Source organism: Ptychodera flava, chromosome 7, assembly GCF_041260155.1.
Source record: "Ptychodera flava strain L36383 chromosome 7, AS_Pfla_20210202, whole genome shotgun sequence".
Classification (NCBI taxonomy): Eukaryota; Metazoa; Hemichordata; class Enteropneusta; family Ptychoderidae; genus Ptychodera; species Ptychodera flava.
In genome coordinates, this window is record NC_091934.1 from 11,098,809 (window position 1) to 11,114,027 (window position 15,219).

The 15,219-nt window shown below is 35.8% G+C and overlaps 1 protein-coding gene across 5 annotated transcripts in view; it reads left to right on the plus strand.

Annotated features, from left to right (window-relative positions):
• The first annotated feature begins 637 nt into the window (after positions 1 to 637).
• LOC139136778 (scavenger receptor cysteine-rich domain-containing protein DMBT1-like) overlaps positions 638 to 15,219 on the plus strand; it is a 43,188-nt gene continuing 28,606 nt past the window's right edge. For 4 of the 5 annotated variants that reach the window (XM_070704610.1, XM_070704608.1, XM_070704607.1 and 1 more), the window contains exons 1-6: positions 638 to 662; positions 8,094 to 8,178; positions 9,033 to 9,174; positions 10,684 to 11,007; positions 12,518 to 12,841; positions 13,963 to 14,286. In XM_070704610.1, the coding sequence (XP_070560711.1) occupies positions 8,103 to 8,178; positions 9,033 to 9,174; positions 10,684 to 11,007; positions 12,518 to 12,841; positions 13,963 to 14,286 (1,190 nt within the window). In that variant the 5' untranslated portion in view covers positions 638 to 662; positions 8,094 to 8,102. The remainder of the gene's footprint in view (positions 663 to 8,093; positions 8,179 to 9,032; positions 9,175 to 10,683; positions 11,008 to 12,517; positions 12,842 to 13,962; positions 14,287 to 15,219) is intronic. The other variant, XM_070704611.1, reaches the window with a different exon arrangement.

The window sequence follows — 15,219 nt, forward strand, 5'->3', positions numbered from 1 at the left end:
GCCTGGGGAGAAAAAGATTATATAATTATTTTCATAATCTAAAATACAGCATGTGAAACCTACATAGCGGTCGATGTTCATCATGAATGTAACGAATTTAGAGTGTTTGCATTGAGGCGTCTTTAAACCATATTTAACAAATAACAAATAATAAAAAAGTCAGCCTGATAACTTTATATTTTTGGTTACTTTCAAAACACTTCTGGTGCTAAATCGCGTGATAAATCACTTATTTCAATAAACTTTGTTGCTCACAAGTGTAGCGGATACTGTAAACGTCAACATTATAGCATTTGCGATTCAAGTAAGACGCACACCTCACTTTCAGCAAATCCATATAGTGCACGTGTTTACGTTTAACATTTATTTCTGGTTTTTTTTGAAACTTAATTACTTTACTTTTTATTCAAAACTCATGAATTTTGTTCATCAGGGGCCAAGCGTTAGAATATTAAAAATTGAGTATGGAATTAATTTTGCCTCTCCAAAGGCGACCCCTGTCAGTAGCGACGTCATTAGTACATATGTTTATTCGTTTATTCGTTTAATGTTACGTAGACCTACGCTATTTTTGTGACTATTTTTAGAAATTAGAAACAATATAAGTCACAGTCATTTTTGATTTTACACACTCTTCAGCTCAGCATCGGAAATTTGGATAGGTAAGTGCATTACTTCTCTCATCTACTAAAACATAGTGTCATGAACTCAAAATTCAAAACACTGCAAACAGTATGTGTGACTGTCTGTAAACAATATTTATGTTTAGTAATTGTTTATTAACTGATCCTTGTTGTATTGTAACTGAGCTGAGAAGCACAAGTATCACATATATACTAGTTTATTCAGATTTTGTTTTTGTCCATAAATCCTTGATTCTAATCCTTGTGATAAACAGTCCGAGTCATTGATATGACTTTTGTCCGCCAGACTTCAGAAATGAGGGTTCAGGAAAAAGCTATTGTCGTACAAATGTTGTATTTGATATCTTTGGTCTCACTACCTCGCTATATGTAGACGATTCCGTTTGCTACAGCGATGTCTATAAGTGTGATCATGCTTGTGCTGCTGTGCCTTTCGCATTATTTTTCTAATGTCGCCTCGTCATCTCCCCGATAACCTGAAGTTGAAAACTTGCACTCTGCGCTACATTGTAATATATTTCATAGACTGCCGTAATTTGAACGGTTTTACAACGTTCAAATGACTAAGTATGTATACCATAAAGCTTTTGAACATTCATGTTTGAGAAAATGATAGTGGATAATGCTCTGCACTCTTTGATAAAATAATGATAATTTTTTTCGTGTCTACTATAGTCTTCGAATTGACATTTTCAAACGACGCAATTAGAATAATATTTCCTATATCTCCAACTTTAAGCGTTAGTGTACTCTATCTGTAACGTTAGTGTTTACCAGCACAGTTTACCTTCGTTAAGGCATAAAGAACATAAGTGTTACTACCAATGTAGAGCCTTAAACACAAACGTACGTTAAAGTTGCTTAGCCATAGCGTATCGACATCCATTGTGCTTAATCACACTTTATAAATTAAATTAAATTACAAGATTTGCATGATCATACTAGATAGTTACTTGTCTCCTACTTCTGAATTTTTGGGCAGATTTGTTAAATAAATAGAGAGATGAAAGATTATTCAGTCATTATGCAGGTGTCCTACATTTCTTGTTAAACTAACGTTACACCTGGAAATGTTTATTTTTTTTGTCATCATCACATATTGTGAAAGAGAAATACTTTAAGTTATAATTCCTTAATTAGTACACATTTGTTTATTTACAGTTCACATAATTAATATGTTTGTAAAAAGACCCCCGTAAGGACAGCTAGTGCTATAATGTTTGTTTGTATATAACTTTGATCTAATCACGGAAGTACCAGAAGAATTACCTCCATGATCTAATAGAAAGACGTCTTGAGGTTGTTTTATAAAACAAAACACTTTTCTCAAGCGATAATGTATCCCATTCTGGCCCATAATGGGCGAAAGCAACCTTTGCATGTCATGAAAAGTTTGCTCGAGTCTATTATCGGCCGGGAGTGGTACATTGTTGCTATTATTTTATAGTTTTGACAGTTAATTCAAAGATGGAGACAACGCAAATGAAAGAAAATGAAAACTTAGTTTTAAGCCAATGGACATTGTCCGACATGATCAGTCATGAACCTTTATACTATGTACACACCCAATACTGCACGGTGCATGCACGTCTAACACACAAAAAAAAATTGAGCGTACATTAATGGTTCGGTTTGGAAATAAAAAAACTACCTACATCAACTTTGAACAACCTGTTTTTCAAAAAGCTGAAGCGCGTGAGATGCAAGGCATACAGAAAACGGGATTTTCATGAACACGAACATCGACTTTTACACCTGATGCAACCTGCATGGGATCAGCTAATCAACGAACATTGTATTTCACTTACACAAATAATATCAATCATGTCATTTTTACATTTGAATTTTATAAGTAATTCAGTATATAACTTTAATTTTGATGGCTTCCTGAGAAGAGCTGTTGCATTTTTGCGAACGGGAAAACTCGACGTAAACGGGCACTTGACAGACACAGTTGACAAACATACTGGAGAGGCTTCGTCGGGAACTGATTGAACCCAGTGATGGAAATTGTCGCCGATGTACAACCGGTGTATTAGAAAGAGGTAGCCGAGATGTTGGATAAACGGAAAGCCCTTGATCATCAGAGTTGTCGTAGCTAACCTCGCAACGAGACTTTGAATAACATCGGAGTATAGACCATATCAGACAAGGCTGATGTCAGCTGCCGTTCTTGGCCCGTTGATAGTCGATTAGCAGTACATTTCATACACTTGCCGTGGCTTGAATCAGTGGCCTTTAGTGTAGATTTTCGATCGTTCGGCCTCTTCGCTCAAGATTTTTATCATGGCCCCTAAGTGTAGTTTCCCTTACATAGCAGGCGCGTGTCCCGGGCACATGTCGCAGTGGCTCTTTTTATTTTCCACTTATTCGTCGCCTACGAATCCAAAACAAGTAGAAATTTACATCCCAATACTCGTACTCCCTGTTTGGTTTGCTGCAATATATACTTTTCACTTCTGGCATTTTCCAGCGTATTGAGTTTTGTTCCACCTATACCAACGAAGCAGTCATGTCGTAAACAATGTAATTCCGCTCACTACAACGGACGGAAATGCTGAGCACAAGCGAGACAGAACAGGCGATATGTGCATTCGGAAGGTCTCAAAAATTTTGATAAATCGTAGAGATAGGCATTATTATCGATCTTGTGAAACTTTGTCAAAAGTCTCGTTTGATATATTACACGGTCTACCCAATAATTTACCTCCTTTTGTAATGCCCACTCCTTTATACCTTAATGCAATGTTTTGCTTGCAGTGGGCCTACAACGCTGGATAATCGGATACATTAAGTTACGTTTTAGCTGTAAAGGTATATGATGTTTACGATACTTTTCATTCACGGGCATGTAAACAAACCGTTACTGTAAATTTGTGGTCAGTCATGTGGTTCAACTCGCCCAATTAACATGCGACGGACACGGCATGGTAATATAATAAGTAATAATCTAGGAGAGGGGTGACGTTAGAAAATTCACTGGTATATATTCAGTGGTATATATATACGCAGGTTCATAATATACTATGCGAGTAACCGGGAGTGTATCCGACTGGATTCATGGGGGCCGCCATGTTTTTTGAGTCCTCGTAAATAAGCAAATACGAAACGTGCAAAGTATTATTTTATAGCATGACATTAATAAAACATATCAGCCATTAAGTATCCATCTTGTCACTGATGCAAAATATCGTTACTATCACGCCTAAAAATTAGAAGAAGAGAGAAAACTGTCGTGCATATGAACGAGGACATACGGTAAAAATGCTAGGATTAAATTTTCGAAAAGCGCCCTCTGTGCCAATAACTAGATACAAAAATTGCCAGTTTTTAGGCGGAACGCTATCAGCTTGCAATTGGAAGTTGGGCAGTGCAGTCACTATTGCAATGATAATGATGGCACAATACGTCCCTTGCTAAACACAACACGTTGTTATCATGGTAAAAATTGTCAATTTATGTCCAACATTTTTACACATTAAACAGAAAATCTATACCTGCAGGGTCTTACATCGTGTACGTGTGTGAACTGTTTTAATAAGAGGGTAAACTGGGCATAGTGGTCGTACAATGTGTCTAAACGTATATAGCAAGTAAAAATTAATTCTATTTTATCCTTTTGCCTATTATTAATAATCATGAATCAATACAAGTAAAAATTCTAATCTTAACCCCTGGCGCGACATCAAGGGTTGAGCTTTTACGAATACTTTTTCTGTGTTAAAGTGGGGGTCTACTCAACATTATGAATATTGTCATTTTTCTGATTTTTTTCAGACGTTGTGGTCTGACAGATTATCAACAATGCTGTACTTGGATCAACGTTGTAAACGAAAATAAAAAGAAAACGTGGGGTTCCCATTGTATATTTTGAGTTAGGGGAGTCCCAAAGTAGGCCTTCCCAATGCTTTTTGAACTAGAAACGGAAATTGTTCGTCATTTTAGATGATTTGAGTAAAAGGGCATGCGTACATGTAAAACTTGTCGGGGAATATTGCCATTTTTTCTAATTTATGCGAATGTTATGCTTAGATTTATTTTCACTGCCAAAATAAAAAGAAAAAGGGGGTCACTGTCCAACTTTTTGAGATAGAGGGTCCCTATCTACCCCTATCCCGTGCTTTTTTACCTGCAGACAGACTTACCTTCTCGTCATTTTCTTGAATTTCAGCAAAACACACGGATAAAAGTCCTTAGCGAACATACTCGTTTTTCTCATTTTTGTACATACTTTGTAGGGTACAGTGAGTCTTCAAGGAACGTGATAAAGAGTAGTGTTCAATCTTGCTTTTTGAGATACATTTTTATAGAAATGTAGTAAACCCTTTTTATTTTATGTGATAACTGCTTACAATGAGATAAACTTCGGCCCTTTAACATGTGCGGAACTGATTCGATTACGAACAAACAATTACGAGTTCCTGCGTTGTAGAGTTCCGTCATAAACAATTATTGAGTGTTGCTGTCAAGTTAATGAAGTTACACTTTGACATGTTTATCAAAAGAACAAGTAAAAACTGCTGAGTCAGCATTTTTGCAGGTTCTTTTGTACAGATGATACTCGTATCTTGGGCATTTCATCTTGAAACGGTAATACGGTGACACAACGTTTTGGAAATAATCTTCCAAGTCTTTTGTGGAAGTTTCAAGAAAATGACAATATTACTAGGATGTTTTCTAGCATTTCTAAATGGCTGAATTGCGCTGTACTATCCATGAGTAGTCCCCTACCGTAATATGATGTGTTAATTGCATATCAGACATAACGTCGACCAACATTGGATATTGGCATCAAGTTAAATCAATAGAGGCATTATATTGTGACTTCACTATACAGTCAATCAATAGTGAAGTCACTTCACTGTATCATTAGTTGTACGAGGTAACCTTTCTAGCCTTATTTTAAAATATAGCTACTTGATTGTTAATTATGTCATTGGTTGTTGTTGTTGCTGTTGTTGTTATTACTGTTGTTGTTGTTGTTGTCAAAATAATTTCAAGAGTACATCACCGTTACAGGTTGCCTTTTATGTTATTCACTTCCTTTGGTTATTGGTTTTTGGCTTTCTATTTACGCGGGAGCTGTTATAATAAAGTGGTTGTAATTATCCACTGTATTCGGTATAAGTATCCAAAGTAAGAGTTTTAACAATGAGCGGCAGCTTCACAGCGCCAGTCAGTTGGCACGTCCATTTGAAACAAAACATAAGAAACCTGTTTATCGTTCACCTGTCTCTTTTTCTCATGGATTCCGGTATCATAATTGCTCGAGAGATCTGGTGCCACCATCAAAATTAATGACCGTCCCAGAAAACGCTAATGAAAACGGCCTTTGACACAGCCTGCTTTACACGAAGGTGAAATAATGCTTGCGAACGAACATTCCGCTGCATAATAAGCGAAAAGTTTGAGTTCTGTCAAACAACACGTGGCAGCAACTCTGAATTTCACTCCGAGCTGGATCTATTAATGGTACACTTTTCAACAGAGCAAATTTGCTCACGTATTCGTATCTAGTGATGATAAAAACTCAAATTGTAAGGCAAATGCCATTTAACTCTTGATTAACTTTTTAGTTTCAAAATCGGTAACTAACTTTAACGACTGTCTGCTTGTTCCAATGTGGGATGAATCTTGCTGGAATATGTTTTCAAAATGTGAAAAATAGATTTCTTACATTCCTGGCCACTGGGAGTGTGGGAAAAATAGATCCCACACTCGAGTGTGGGATCGATTTTTCAGAAATCAGAAATCTCAGAAATATTACACGAGCTTGATTGCATGATAAACAGCCTGTCGTTCCATGCGCAAAATATCACCCAATAGCACGATGAGTAACACACTGACTGGAACTACAAAGTAAGCGGGTCAAAGTACTGGGGCAGACGACAGCGTTGTCGCGCTTTTGGATAATGTTGTACGTCTTTGGTGACAGACTCAGAAAAAACAAACAAATTTTACAAATAACTGGTGAACATTGGCGACTTGGAACATATAGCCAATTTTTTGTTGGACATCTCGTCCGTAGCAGAAGTTGAAGTATCGGCAGTGGAACTCGCAACAGAGTTCGCGTTAATGACATGGAATACTAGATGGCCTCGAAGTAGGATAGTCGCTGATACAGTTAAACATTCAATGTTTCCAGTGTGAATTTAACGCATTTTGTGGTCATGTGAGAAAAAAGATTCTCACACACCAAGGACCTGGCATCAGATTTCCCACACTCGTTGGGAATATTTTGTCTCACACTCGTCTACGGCTCGTGTGAGACTTGGGGTGTGAGATTCTATTAGTGCCGGTTTATGACGAGTGCATTCTGGCTTAAGCTCCACAATGGGTACTTAAACTAAGACTGAGGAAAGACTGGATTTAACTGATGTGATTTCCGATTGGTGGATCGAGTACCTATCTCTTAACGAGCAAAGACATCAAAATTTAGTGCTGTTAATGATATATATATATATATATATATATATATATATATATATATATATATATATATATATATATATATATCACGCATGCCAGCCACTCGATAACCCTGCTTAATTTTAAGTACTGTCTGAAATAACATTCAGATACAAAGAAAAGAGTATTTTATAAAGTATTTTATAAAAGGTAACAATAACACCATCTGATGATACAGTGAGGCGTGCAAAAGTAATAATGACACTTGATGGTTGAGTTCCTCAAAAAATATAAAAATGAGCAAAATGTATTTCTGAGCTTAGAGAGTGGGTACCTTAGGTTCGAGTTTGCAAACGAGAGAAATCAACACTGAATTTTACGATGCAAATCAATGTGATTAACACATGATCAATTGAGAAAAATGATTTAAGTGTAAACTCCTGCACTGAATTCAATTTGATGTGATGTAGGCCCGTCAAGTCAAGTGTCGGAAGGGTAAGATCGCAAGTTCGAATGAAGTTAAATTTTATGAACAGAACTTATTGTGATTCATTTTAAAGGAGCCATGTGCGCATTTCTTGGCTAACACGCATTGGCAATTTGGTGAAACATGCGCCATACGTTTTGTTTTGTTTTGTTCAAACTCATTTGATAGTGCTGAAATTGTTTTGACCAACGCCAACTATATTCCATTCACACTTTTACCCTTCATTCATTCGACTTAATACATTAATCCCCATGATTCATTACCTTGTAAAGGTCTTTATTGACAAGACGTAACACCTTTGATCGAAACAAGAGCTACTTGTGATAAAAAGGGAAATTAGTTTATTTTGCTTGAGCTACTGCAATATTTTTAACAAATTTGCTTATAGAAGTTACCCGGAGCTTCTATGAATGTCAAAAGTATTTATTGATAACTGGCGACATTTTTATCTCCTATGGGCGCCTTAAAAATTTTATTTACAATAGGAAGGAATACCTACTGCATGAATTGTAACTATCAATTTTGACATATGTGTTATTTTCGTACACAAATAGGTATTTCTGATGGCGTTTCCAAAACAGCTGTTGCGCAAAGTTCTCTCTGCTCTCCTAGCAGCCCACATAGTGACTTATTCACTTGGTAAGCAACCTTACAGCAATTTCGTCACCTAAATATACAGTGTTAGGTCAAGAAAAATAAAAAGTTTGCTTCTCATCCTCGCGCGCGTAAATTCAGACCCGCCGCGTCAACCCTTCTTTTCTGCCCATGAGGAAATAAAATAAAAAAAAAACGAACAAAATATGCGACAATAGTGCATAACACAGTGCTGTATAAAACAGAACTGTAAACAAAATAACTGACACTAACATTCTACTCAGAACTGTACACATATGTCACTGTTATATTCAAGCTGTCAAAACTCTACATTACTGCACTAAAAGTCAAACCACAGAACTGTTGCTACATAAATATACTAAAGCAACACTGCTGTGCAATTATCTCTGCGTTCATTCCTATCTTTTTTCATGTTTTTGCACGTTCTTGTTGGTTGAGGAATGAAAAAAATATTGAGAAAAAAACGCGTCACCGCACCATTTTTGCAACATGTTTAGGATGAGAAACAAACTTTTTATTTTTCTTGGCCCTTATATAGTTAAGTACATGGATCAGCCTACTCGACCTTCTGTCTTGTGGGTGAAGATGATTTTTTTTTGATGTAGACAGTAATACATATTATAAAAGTATTGAATCCCTTCAATTGACCTTCCATCTGTAGGAGCCAATATTCGCTTGGCAGGTGGTTCTTTGTTATATCAACACCGTTGTCTTGGTGTGTTGAATTTTACACAGATCCATTCATTTGTCCCTTCTTTTGTTAATTCATTCGTTCAATCATTTAAATCAATTACTGCACCACCTAAATATCAAACATGTTTCAGGATTGTCACTCCGTATTCATGCTCAAATACGTGGTTTTATTCCCTCTCTCTAAGCTCAAGAGATTCGCTTGGTAGGCGGTTCTTCACAATATGAAGGACGTGTAGAAGTACTGTACTCGGGTCAGTGGGGTACTGTTTGTGATGATGCCTTTGAAGACAGTGATGCTACTGTGGTCTGTCGAGAACTCGGATACAGGTATTTACTTAAGATAGCATTGCATATAACCAACACACTTATTTCAATGTTATCTCAAAGATTATGAGTAAACCCTCTCATACTACATATTTTCTTTGAAGCACAGAATTATACGTTTAGTATGGTAGCAATACTATACTCGAAGGAGAAAACCAGTGAAACTTTAGGGTAAAAATCAGAATAGTGACATTAAGGTAAAAGTAATTTGAGACAAAAACTTGATATCACTTTATGAAATTTAATATCTCATTTGCAACTATACTGTATATGGAAAATAACGACAGTTTTGCTTTCATTATCTCTTTTCATTCATTAATGCCTTTGGTTAAAAGTCTGATATTCACGAAAGTGATTGCAGTCAATATGATAAACATGAAATGACTCTCATACAAAATTTAAGAACTTTACTGCCAAACCAAACTGTCATTTCATTATATAAAATTTAACAAGCATTATCTGAACTTTCACATAATTTGACCCAGGCACAATGGAATTTATTTTGTTTGTTGTTTGATATGTTAACACAGGAGACAAAAGAAGCCAATAAATTCGGTTTTTGGTCATACAATTGCATTAATTTACACTGCTTTCTCACCCGACTTAAGACTAATTTTCATGCTTAAAGGTGATCCGTCCGATCTTTGTATAACACATCAATGAAATTTCGATGAATTTTTATAAAAACGAGAGTTTGATACGTGTATTATGTGCAGCGCCACCAGAACTGTAGCCGTAAGCCGAAGAAGCTTGACAAATAAATGAGCTAGTCAAAAGAAATATATATATATATATATATATATATATATAATATATATATATATATTATATATATATATATATATATATATATAAACACTCTTATTTATATGACTTATATGATTTAGGATGTACCGTGCTGTTTGTTTGTGATGTCAAAGTTTGATAAATAATATTTGTTTTGGTGGTGACATTTTGAAACAAACGCAGAGCGTTCGATTGACAGCGTCGATTTGTCGCATTGATAATATACAGGAGAATGCTGAATGCTGACAGTGCTTGGTATTGGTCTTCCGTAGGTGAGAGCAGTGAACTTCGTACAGGTTTAAAGTTTTGGAAAATCTATGAAGGGAGAGGAAATCTAATGAATGATGTTTCTTATCATCCAAGCACAGTAAAATTCCAAGGCATTTTCAAATTCACTGTGAGAAGACATTAAACGAAAGTAAAATCCTATTGAGTTTCTTCCACATTCAAACAGACGCGTTCCTTAGTCTCGTCTAACCGAAAATAAGACGTGACTATGAATTATTGTCCACGAGCTTCAATTCAAATTGAAAAAGTAAAATCACAAATAAATGTATCAACTTCATCATCCATACAATCCATTTGCAACAAAAAGTAAATTTACAGTTGCCAAATGATATTGGCTTTGATTATTTACTCGGAAACGTCGTTAAATAAATGTAACTTACATCCATTTCAGTAGTACAATTCTTGATGTTTAACTGCGTACATATTCTCTACTCCAAGTGGCGGCACCCAATATCAGTCAGCACACTTTGGAGAAGGTACAGGACAAATATGGCTGGACGATGTTGGTTGTACTGGAGCTGAAAGTCATTTGAGTGACTGTGGTAATGCAGGTTGGGGTACTCACAACTGTCAGCACAGCGAAGATGTCGGAGTTGCATGCCAGGCTCCTCCATCTGAAGGAGCCAATATTCGCTTGGTAGGTGGTTCTTCGCAATATGAAGGACGTGTGGAGGTACTGTACTCGAGTCAGTGGGGTACTGTTTGTGATGATTACTTTGAAGACATTGATGCTACTGTGGTCTGTCGAGAACTCGGATACAGGTATTTACTTAAGATAGCATTGCATGTAACCAACACACGTATTTCAATGTTATCTCAAAGATTATGAGTAAACCCTCTCATACTACATATTTTCTTTGAAGCACAGAATTATACGTTTAGTATGGTACGATATTATATTCGAAGTAGAAAACGAGTGAAAATTTAGGGTAGAAAATCAGAAAAGTGACATTAACGTAAAGTAATTTCAGTCAAAAACTTAATATCACTTTATGAAATTTATTGTCTCATTTGCACTATAGTATATGTGGAAAATAACGAAAGTTTTGCTTTGCTTTATATATGCTCATTCTTTAATGCCTTTGGTTGAAAGACTGATATTCACGAAAGTGATTGCAGTCACCATGATAAACATGAAATGACTCTCATACAAAATTTAAGAACTTTACTGCCAAACCAAACTGTCATTTCATTATATAATATTTAAAAAGCATTACCTGATATTTTCACATAATTTGACCCAGGCACAATAGAGTATAGTTTGTTTGAACTGTTGAACACAGGAGACAAAAGAAGCCAATAAATTCGGTGTTGTCATACAATTACATTAATTAACATTGCTTTCTCACCAAACTTACGACTGATGGTCATGCTTAAAGGTGAACTGTCCGATCTTTGTATAACACATCAATAAATTTCAATGAATCTTTGTAAAAATGAGAGTTTGATACGCTGTGTTATGTGCAGCGCCACCTTAACTGTAGTCGTAAACCCAAAACGCTTGACAAATAAATGAGCCAGTCATAAGAAATATATATATATATATATATATATATATATATATATATATATATATATATATATATATATATATATATATATATATATATATCTCGACACTCTTGTTTATATGATTTATATGATTAGGCTGTACCGTTCTGTTTGTTAGTGGTGTCAAAGTTAGATAAATAATATTTGTTTTGGTGGTGACATTTTGAAACAAACTCAACGCGTTTGTTTAACGGAGTAGATTTGTCAGCATTGATAATGTACAGGAGAGTGCTGAATGCTGACTGTGCTTGGTATTGGTCTTCCGTAGGTGAGAACAGTGAACGTCGCACAGGTTTAAAGTTTTGGAAAATCTATGAAGGGAGAGGAAATCTAATGAATGATGTTTCTTATCATCCAAGCACAGTGAAATTCCGAGCCATTTTCAAATTCACTGTGAGAAGACATTGAACGAAAGTAAAATCCTATTGATTTTCTTCCACATTCAAAGAGACGCGTTCCTTACTCTCGTCTAACCGAAAATAAGATGTACTATGAATTATTGTCTACGAGCTTCAATTCATATTGAAAAAGTAAAATCACAATTAAATTTATCAACTGCATCATCCATACAATCCATTTGCAACAAAAAGTAAATTGACAGTTGCCAAATGACATTGACTTTGATTATTTACTCGGAAACGTCGTTAAATGAATGTAACTTACATCCATTTCAGTAGTACAATTCTTGATGTTTAACTGCGTACATATTCTCTACTCAAAGTGGTGGCACCCAATATCAGTCAGCACACTTTGGAGAAGGTACAGGACAAATATGGATTGACGATGTTGGTTGTACTGGAGCTGAAAGTCATTTGAGTGACTGTGGTAATGCAGGTTGGGGTACTCACAACTGTCAGCACAGCGAAGATGTCGGAGTTGCATGCCAGGCTCCTCCATCTGAAGGAGCCAATATTCGCTTGGTAGGCGGTTCTTCACAATATGAAGGACGTGTAGAAGTACTGTACTCGGGTCAGTGGGGTACTGTTTGTGATGATTACTTTGAAGACATTGATGCTACTGTGGTCTGTCGAGAACTCGGATACAGGTATTTACTTAAGATAGCATTGCATGTAACCAACACACGTATTTCAATGTTATCTCAAAGATTATGAGTAAACCCTCTCATACTACATATTTTCTTTGAAGCACAGAATTATACGTTTAGTATGGTACGATATTATATTCGAAGTAGAAAACGAGTGAAAATTTAGGGTAGAAAATCAGAAAAGTGACATTAACGTAAAGTAATTTCAGTCAAAAACTTAATATCACTTTATGAAATTTATTGTCTCATTTGCACTGTAGTATATCTGGAAAATAACGAAAGTTTTGCTTTGCTTTATATATGCTCATTCTTTAATGCCTTTGGTTGAAAGACTGATATTCACGAAAGTGATTGCAGTCACCATGATAAACATGAAATGACTCTCATACAAAATTTAAGAACTTTACTGCCAAACCAAACTGTCATTTCATTATATTTAAAAAGCATTACCTGATATTTTCACATAATTTGACCCAGGCACAATAGAGTATAGTTTGTTTGAACTGTTGAACACAGGAGACAAAAGAAGCCAATAAATTCGGTGTTGTCATACAATTACATTAATTAACATTGCTTTCTCACCAAACTTACGACTGATGGTCATGCTTAAAGGTGAACTGTCCGATCTTTGTATAACACATCAATAAATTTCAATGAATCTTTGTAAAAATGAGAGTTTGATACGCTGTGTTATGTGCAGCGCCACCTTAACTGTAGTCGTAAACCCAAAACGCTTGACAAATAAATGAGCCAGTCATAAGAAATATATATATAGCCATTTTCAAATTCACTGTGAGAAGACATTGAACGAAAGTAAAATCCTATTGATTTTCTTCCACATTCAAAGAGACGCGTTCCTTACTCTCGTCTAACCGAAAATAAGATGTTACTATGAATTATTGTCCACGAGCTTCAATTCATATTGAAAAAGTCAAATCACAATTAAATGTATCAACTGTATGATCCATTAAATCCATTTGCAACAAAAAGTAAATTTACAGTTGCAAAATGACATTGACTTTGATTATTTACTCGAAAACGTCGTTAAATGAATGTAACTTACATCCATTTCAGTAGTACAATTCTTGATGTTTAACTGCGTACATATTCTCTACTCCAAGTGGCGGCACCCAATATCAGTCAGCACACTTTGGAGAAGGTACAGGACAAATATGGCTGGACGATGTAGGTTGTACTGGTGCTGAAAGTCATTTGAGTAACTGTGGAAATGCAGGTTGGGGTACTCACAACTGTCAGCACAGTGAAGATGTCGGATTTGCATGCCAGGCTTCTCCATCTGTAGGAGCCAATATTCGCTTGGTAGGTGGTTCTTCGCAATATGAAGGACGTGTGGAGGTTCTGTACACGAACCAGTGGGGCACTGTTTGTGATGATTACTTTGAAGACATTGATGCTACTGTGGTCTGTCGAGAACTCGGATACAGGTATTTACTTAAGATAGCATTGCATATAACCAACACACTTATTTCAATGTTATCTCAAAGATTATGAGTAAAGCCTCTCATACTACATATTTTCTTTGAAGCACAGAATTATACGTTTAGTATGGTAGCAATACTATACTCGAAGGAGAAAACCAGTGAAAATTTAGGGTAAAAAATCCGAATACTGACATTAAGGTAAAAGCAATTTCAGTCAAAAACATAATATCACTTTATGAAATGTAATATCTCATTGGCAACTATAGTATATGTGGAAGAAAACGACAGTTTTGCTTTGCATTATCTATGCTAATGGAAATTATTATTGGACCAGTTTAATGTCATATTGCCAAACCCAGGTGGATATGTCTGCTGGTGGATTTCAGTCCCCGAGCATATCAACAGCCTGGTATTCAATAATTTATAAACAACATGAATAGTACTAGTAATTTGAATACCGGTTTGGGTCCAGACCGGATCGACAAAACTACCCTGATGGGCTATTGAGGGCGAATGGTTCGTCAGCCAGACTGTGCCCACGGATTATATTAAAAGATGTCCTTAAAGGGAATTTTGAATGTGACTGCTCTGTGTCGCCATGTCACACAAGGAATTGTAAAACATGTGCAATTTTAATAACTGACACTATAATACAGAGCAACTTATCCAAAAAGACATACCACACTAAGGCTTTTGAAGACCTTTCTTGCCAAACCAAAAATGTCATTTATGGCATTGACTGTACTTTGTGTGGGTTGATATATGTCAGAGAGACTGGAGAAAAACTATCTAAGAGAATGTGTGGCCATAGGTCAGGTATAAATAATAACTTGCCGACATGCCTATACACTCATTTTAACGGTCCTCGACATTCCATACTAAACATGAAAGTCCGAATATTGGAAAAAAATCTATCATCCTTCCAATAGTTCTAAA